At 52.3% G+C, this 7,607-nt stretch overlaps 1 protein-coding gene across 1 annotated transcript; it reads left to right on the forward strand.

Annotated features, from left to right (window-relative positions):
* Positions 1 to 103: 103 nt before the first annotated feature.
* On the forward strand, positions 104 to 4,463 carry Irx2 (iroquois homeobox 2). The gene is made up of 5 exons (XM_055598000.1): positions 104 to 357; positions 1,660 to 2,065; positions 2,362 to 3,081; positions 3,684 to 3,759; positions 4,399 to 4,463. The coding sequence occupies exons 1-4, from the start codon at positions 106 to 108 to the stop codon at positions 3,734 to 3,736; spliced, it is 1,431 nt and encodes a 476-aa protein (XP_055453975.1). The 5' UTR covers positions 104 to 105; the 3' UTR covers positions 3,737 to 3,759; positions 4,399 to 4,463.
* Positions 4,464 to 7,607: the final 3,144 nt, after the last annotated feature.

A 7,607-nucleotide genomic window follows, 5' to 3' on the forward strand; every position in this document is an offset into this window, starting at 1 on the left:
GCCCCGGCCCGCGGCCCCGGTGCGCCCCGGCCGGGCGTGGATGGAGGGCGCCGCCCGCGCTGCCCGCTGCTCTGCGTGACGCGGGCCCCGCGCCCCGCGCCCACCATGTCCTACCCGCAGGGCTACCTGTACCAAGCGCCCGGCTCGCTGGCGCTCTACTCGTGCCCCGCGTACGGCGCGTCCGCGCTGGCGGCCCCGCGCAGCGAGGAGCTGGCGCGCTCGGCGTCGGGCTCCGCGTTCAGCCCGTACCCCGGCTCGGCGGCCTTCACCGCGCAGGCGGCCACCGGCTTCGGCAGCCCGCTGCAGTACTCCGCGGACGCCGCCGCCGCGGCCGCCGCCGGCTTCCCGTCCTACATGGTAACCGCTTCGGGGTGGGGGCCGGGAGAGCCGGGCCCCGGCTGGGTTGAGCGGGGCGTTGGGAACGAGGTGCGGGCGGCGGCTCTGGAGTCACCAGGCGCCCGGGGCCGCGGGAAACAAGGGGCCCGGCGACCCGCGGCGGTCGCGGGCTGGTTCCCCTTACGCTCGCGCGAGGTGCTGCTCCACCCGTGCCGGGGCCAAAAGCCGTCTCCAGCGCGCGCCTGCAGATTGCCTGGGCTACCGAACCGGCCCGCGGCTCTCCTGCACGGTTCCAGGCCGAGGGCCCCCGCTGCCCAGGCCTCCGGGGCCAGTGCCGCACGGCTCGGGTTTCTCGGCCGGCTAGTGGCGGAGGGGGTCACCGAGTTGGGGGAGGGCACCGAGCCTCTGGCTGCCGCCCTTAGACAGAGGCCCAAGATCTCTAGTCTTGGTCTTTCTGTGTTTCTCAGACCCAGCGTTCGAAAAACGCGTTTGCGGGTTTGCAGCCCCGCTAAGTTTTGCCAGAGTTCGTGCTTGGCCTACGGGCTCCAGCGCCAGAGACCTAAGCATCTATTGAGTTCTCAGGACTGGCCCCCGCCAAAGAGGGTCTAGGAGTTTTAGGGCGTGTGAGGACAAGGGGAGGAGGCCTGCCCTAGGTGCAATTCCTTGGGTAGAAATCGGGCCTTGGGAGGTTTCTAACAGCTCGTGTTTAAACGTTAAAGGGTGAATTAAAATGCTAATTACTACGTAGTTGAAGAATTGGAAACGCTGACTGGCTTCTGAGTTGCAAATTGGATTTACTCTGCTTCGGAGGGTGAATAGCGGAGTGGGGTTCCGAAGTTTGTTTTTTTGTTGTTGTTGTTGTTGTTTTTGTTTTTGTTTTTCTTCTTCTTCTTCTTCTTCTTCTTCTTCTTCTTCTTCTTCTTCTTTTTCTTCTTCTTCTTTTTAACTATATAAAGGAGGGAAGGGGGGGCAGAGCGGGAAGCCTCCTCCGGGTGAAATTTAAACATAAAGAAACTGCTTGCAGAAGAGCGGGGCTCTTCAGGAATATATTTGCAGACATTGTTCGCTCTGCTCGGAAACCTCTGTAAAAAAAAAAAAAAAAAAAAAAAAGTGAGATAGTTAAAAACAAAATTCTAGAATCAAAAAGCGGTTTTGTTTCCAACAGCTAGCCCTGTGTTTCTCTGGCTCTCTGGCTAAAGAAAGGGGTTTCCAGCCCAAGAGATGCCTAGCAGGAAAGGCAGCAGGGGCCGATTGAGGGTCGCCTTGGGGGTGACGCCTGAGGGACCCACGCGCCCTCCACTCACAGGTTGTTGTGGGTTCCAGGGCTCGCCATACGACACGCACACCACCGGAATGACTGGCGCCATTAGCTACCACCCATATGGCAGCGCGGCCTACCCGTACCAGCTCAATGACCCCGCGTACCGCAAGAACGCCACGCGGGACGCCACCGCCACCCTGAAAGCCTGGCTCAACGAACACCGCAAGAACCCGTACCCCACCAAGGGAGAAAAGATCATGCTGGCCATCATCACCAAGATGACCCTCACGCAGGTCTCCACCTGGTTCGCCAACGCGCGCAGGCGCCTCAAGAAGGAGAACAAGATGACCTGGGCCCCGAGGAACAAAAGCGAGGACGAGGACGAGGACGAAGGAGACGCTTCTAGGGGCAAGGAGGAGAGTCCGGACAAAGCTCAGGACGGCACGGAGACCTCTGCAGAGGACGAAGGTGAGCGGGGCAGTGGGTGGTGATGCGAGGGCTCCGGAGCTTTCTTCCCAGGCGGGCCGGGACTGGGGCGAACGCTGGGCACTCTCCAGCCCGGGCTTAGAAAAGCAGCTAAAGGGCTTCGTTCTGGGCCCCGCGGGATTGGCTTGGGGGGCCCGCGGAGGTGCTGGGCTGCGCTTAACGCTGCGTTGGGGCAAGGTGCGGGGTCGCGGGGAGGCTCGGTTCTGAACGTCGGGCGGGTGGGACTGCGGGTGCCCGTGCCGGCCAGCTTTCCGCCCACCGTCCACGTGTCCCCGCAGGGATCAGTCTGCACGTTGACTCACTCACGGACCACTCGTGCTCGGCGGAGTCAGATGGGGAGAAAATGCCTTGCCGCGCCGGGGATCCCTTGTGCGAATCGGGCTCGGAGTGTAAGGACAAGTTTGAGGACCTGGAGGAGGAGGACGAGGAGGAGGAGGAAGACGAGTGCGAGCGGGACCTGGCGCAACCCAAGCCCGTGACTTCCTCGCCCCTCACGGGCCTGGAGGCTCCGCTGCTGAGCCCGGCGCCCGAAAACGCGCCTCGCGGTGGCAGCGGTGGCAAGGTGCCCCTAGGCAGCCGGACGTCGCCTGGAGCGCCGCCGCCCGCCAGCAAGCCCAAGCTGTGGTCGCTGGCCGAGATAGCCACGTCGGACCTCAAGCAACCAAGCTTGGGCCCGGGGTGTGGGCCTCCGGGGCTGCCCGCTGCCGCCGCGCCTGCCTCCTCCGGGGCCCCTCCGGGAGGCTCGCCCTACTCCGCCTCGCCGCTGCTGGGCCGCCACCTCTACTACACGTCGCCTTTCTATGGCAACTACACAAACTACGGGAACTTGAACGCGGCGCTGCAAGGCCAGGGCCTCCTGCGGTACAACGCCGCGGCCTCCGCACCAGGCGAGACGCTGCACGCCGCGCCCAAGGCGGCCAGCGACGCGGGCAAGGCGGGCTCGCACCCGCTCGAGTCCCACTACAGGCCTCCCGGCGGCGGCTACGAGCCCAAAAAAGGTAGGCTGCCTGAGGCCCTCGGGGAGGAACCCTGGTGAGTCAGAGCTAGCTAGAAATCTGGGAAAGGGCGCCGGGAGTGTGAGACCTTTGGACAAACTTAGCCTCTTGTCATGTCAGACCCAGAATTAAGGAGGCCAGTATAAGGAGGAGAGTTGAGGGCGAAGGCAAAATGGGCGAGCCCTCTTTTTAGATCTAACCTGCTTTATCCACTCTTTATTTAATTTACTGTTAATATTACCATCTTAAATGTTTTGTTTTGGCAAACTTTCTGGCCAGAAATGCAAACTGCGCTTGCCTCCCTGCTGGGTGCAATCTTCCCTCCGTTAAAAGCCGAGCTTAGCAGGATTCTTTCTGCCTTTGGCTCGAGAAAAGTGCAGGTTCTCAGGAACTCTCAGAGGCCTAATTTTCTTACACTGCCTCCATTGTTCCTAATTGAACATCCCTGAGACAGGGGCTCAAGGGGAGGAAGAAAGGAAGGAGCAGGGAGCCTAAGAAACGTGGATCTTAGATTCCCTGGGCCTGCGTCCCAGGCAGGATAAGGCTGGTAGGTGCTTAGCTGCTGGGTTGCTGCGGGTCCTCACTGACTGCGCCTCCCCTGACAGATGCCAGTGAGGGCTGTGCGGTTGTTGGAGCAGGCGTCCAGCCCTACCTATAGGAGGGCCAAGCTCAGCAGTGCAAGTAAGTGGGTTCCCTCTGCCTACCCAGCCCTAAGCTGTTGTCCTGAACAGTGTGGTGTGGTTTTGCTTGTCATGGGTTGGAGAATAGAGTCTGGCTTCCTTCTGGCCTCTTTGCCTTCTATTTCGTAGATTTTTAAATTTTCCTTTTCTGCTCAAGTTCTGTTTTGGAGAATCCCTTCTTTAATAGGAACACACACACACATACACATATATCCCCAAATATATGTCGTGTATCTTACCACTGCTGCTGTCGCTTGATGACAGTTTAAAAGCTCTAGCCACCTCAATGTCATTCCGACCTGTTTTAGACCTGTAAAGGAAATGTTTGATGAGTGAGTTGTGCAGAAACCTGCGGATTAAAATTTGCAGTGGATAGTGTTTTCAGAATAAGATTAAAGAGACACCAGCAGGGTTGCTCTTTCATGGGGCCTGAGTCTTGATGTCCATTATCACACTGGACTTTGTAGGTTTTTTAGTCCAGAGCGGATACAAAAATGAACATTACAACTAGAAGCTATACTAGTCCTAGACCCTGAAGAAGGCAAACAGGCAGAGCCAGTAGACACAAGCTTGTGTGTTATATTGTGTAGGTGTGGAACTGAAGAATTTGGGATGATTTGGTCTTTTCCTTGGTCCACAGGTAGGTGTCACAATTGCTTTGGGAAAAAAAAAGTCAGGAGGCCATTCTTCCTTCCCAGGCGCATAAGTACACAGATACAAACCGAGATGTGGAAATCTGGACCACATTTTGTGCCACTGTAAAAGAGAATGCACACCGCACTGCCGACCTACAGACTCTAAGGACTGGACACGTGTTGTTGGGCATACGTGAACTTGTTGGCATAGTATAGCTTCCCCATATTTGTGTGACTTTTGGAAACAATCTTTTTTCTCAGGATATCTTGATCACTTCATTGCCACGGTATATATTCTATAGATGTGATAGGACTTGCTGTAAAATTTATTTGTAAAAAAAATATGTACACGTAGAACTAACGTGATTGAAGAACTTGAGTCCTTCAGAAGTGGAAACAAATTTGATATTTATTTTTATAATGATATAAAGCTTCTAGTAATTTATGCAAGTTGTATTGCAATGAAATCTAAAACTTTTGTAAATAAATTCTGCCTGGTTTTTATTTGAGCATTGCTGGTTATACAATCTCTGTTGGTTGTTTAACATGAATTCTCTACTAATTTATATCTAAAACTGTAAATAAAAACAGACTAGCCTACAAGAAAATGGTGTTGAGGGCTGATTTTTCCTGGAGAGTGACTTGGGTAGGTGCTCTGGTGGTGGCCCTGGCCCCCTGACCCAAGGCGATCCTAGATCACCTTTTAAATGAAGAGCCTAGTGAAATAAACTCCTCTTTTGAGCTTATTTGAAAATTGCAGACCGAAGAGAGGGATCTATAAATGTGCAACAGGGAGATACCTATGGTTCTAGTTTATTTACATACAAATGCCTTGCAAGAAAATAATTCCGATTTTTTGTTCTCTGAATATGCAAATCCCTTCTTTGTGTAAATTTCTAAAACATGGAAAAAATAAAAGGATATGCCACCTCTTTCTGCATTTTATCTTCTTTTGTGGTGCTGGAGAAGGGTCCTCCCACTGATACTGGAGAGTGCCCTTCCACCAGAAATTACTGATGGAAACAGTTGTCTTCTTAAGCCTGAAATATTGCAATTGACTTAGACGATGCACATTTATTGAAGGACTTTTTCCTTGCCTTGCTTTTCTTTTCTGCTTAGTTCCCATTAACAGGAGGGGGCGGGAAGTAGATTCTTTACTATGGAACTCTGCTACCCTTACCCTCAGGGAAAAGAAAAGTTTAAACATCCTCAGACATTGTCTCTTTATTGTCTACTCACCTCCTAATTACAGGACCAGCCTGGAATTTGCAGCCAAATAACCCAGCCCCTTTGATTAGTATCATAAAAGCAACCACTCTGTCACTTCAGCTTTCTCAAATTATGTAGATACCCATATAATAAAATCTCTGTGAAGAAATGAACAATCATTTATTTCCTCTGCAAAGATAAATTGAGTGAATATAACTTACGTTTATAAAGCAAGAATAATGGTTCCTTAGATTGCCCTTTAATCAATCATACACTTATTTTTCAAGAGGCTCACCTATTTCATCCCATGATTAATAACAGTGCAGCGGGGGAGCGTTATTGGAGCCCAGCGGGGGAGGTCTCTGGTGCTTTGGGCTGCTCTGGAATGGTCAGTTGGGGTTCATTATGGACTGAGATTGAACGATTTATAAAATCTTGTCTAAACATCTGCCAGCTTCGATAGGCTGATGTGGCCGAGGATGGGAAATTGCTAGGCCAGTTGATATTGACAAAAGGATCTCTCTCCAGTGGCTTTTGTGCCATAGAAATTAGTGGTCTCTTGCTGGGGTCTTGTTAGAAAGGGTATTGGAAAGTCATCTTAGGTACTTGAAGCAAAGCCCCCGGCAGGCTGGCCTGGGCAGGAACGAAGTCAGTGCCTCTGGAGGGTGAAATGAAGGCTGCTTGGGGATTGGATAGAAATGCACAGGAATTCAGAGTTCAGACCTAAAGTCAGTTTCTGGGTAAGAGATATCTTTTTCTCCTCCCAGCCTCCCTAGAGATGGAAATGGAGATGTTTCTAGCTGAGCTCTTGGGGGCCAAAAGGAAGGATTATTGTTAATTATAAAGCAGGAACCCTTGCTACTCTGAAAGATTCCAAGAATGGGGAGCCAGAGGGTACTTGGGTTGTCTTTTTGTTTGTTTGTTTCAGTTTCTTGGAATTTCCAGAGATAACCATCTTTCCTTTCAAATCCATTTTACAGTACAGCAGTAACAAACGACCTTTCTTTATTGATGTCAGCCATGTTTCATAAATCAGCAGGGAACTGAAAGGGCTGGATGGCGACGGTATCTCTGTCCTGTGTAATGGAGTATTTTGAAAATTTTAGGGGAAATATGAAAGTGAACACTATTTAAATGCTCAAGATAATTCTAGTGAAGAGTCATCATGTAAGGCAGAAGTTTGGCTACAGTGTGACTGGGAAAAGCTCAAACCCAAAACATCCTTCCTGTATGTGCCTAGAATTAGAAAGCTGGTATAGAGGCCAAAGCGGCCTCTCCTGGAGCAGGGGAGGCTTTCTTACCTGGGCTTACAACCTGGGTCCATTTTGAAGCACAAGCCTCCACCCAACACCACCCCCTTTCTAGAGGACTGGAGTGTTTCTCTTGGTGACAATTCAGAGGCCTCAGGAGATTAGCCAAAGCTAATGAAGCTGCTTTGATGTTTATATGCCCAACAATAATCAGAGATTTCCATAGCTTAACCACCTCCCTGGAGTCCTGACTATATACCTTACTGGAGAACTTGATTTTTAAATAGGCACTAAGAACAGAAAATTGCAGGTGTGTTTAGGGGGACATTTTTAGAAATGTAGAGTGATTTATGAGAGAGAGGGAGGAAGAGACAGAGACAGGGAATGACCTCCTTGGAGAAAGGAGCCGCACAGACCCACTAAGTTCCGGCAGGGCAGCTACACTGGGTTGCCAACTGCCTGCAAGCCTGGGCGGTTGCTGAGCCGGGCGGTTGCTGAGCCCTGCGCCCGCCCGCCCGCGCCGTCAGGCTGCCAGAGCCCTTCTGCCCTCCACAAGCCGGGTTCCATTAGCGCTGATTTATCAGAATTTGCACTTTAATCTCAGGTGGGCCCTGGGGTCCGGGCCCTGCCGAGAGCACCGAGAACACCGGGGACGCTCGCCGGCTGCCGGCTCGGGTGCTGCCTCTTGCGCCCGTCAAATGTCAACATTTGTTCCCAATAAAAGAGTTATTGTCTCAGCAAAGCTGCCCAGCAAC

The sequence above is a fragment of the Psammomys obesus genome, unplaced genomic scaffold, assembly GCF_907164565.1.
Source record: "Psammomys obesus unplaced genomic scaffold, mPsaObe1.curated_primary_1811, whole genome shotgun sequence".
NCBI lineage: Eukaryota > Metazoa > Chordata > Mammalia > Rodentia > Muridae > Psammomys > Psammomys obesus.

Bases quoted from the DNA above. Each gene is read 5' to 3' on its own strand.
- Irx2 (XM_055598000.1), top strand. From the start codon at position 106: ATGTCCTACCCGCAGGGCTACCTGTACCAAGCGCCCGGCTCGCTGGCG. The intron at 358-1,659 runs GTAACCGCTTCG...TGTGGGTTCCAG, and splicing joins CCGGCTTCCCGTCCTACATG to GGCTCGCCATACGACACGCA. The intron at 2,066-2,361 runs GTGAGCGGGGCA...GTGTCCCCGCAG, and splicing joins GACCTCTGCAGAGGACGAAG to GGATCAGTCTGCACGTTGAC.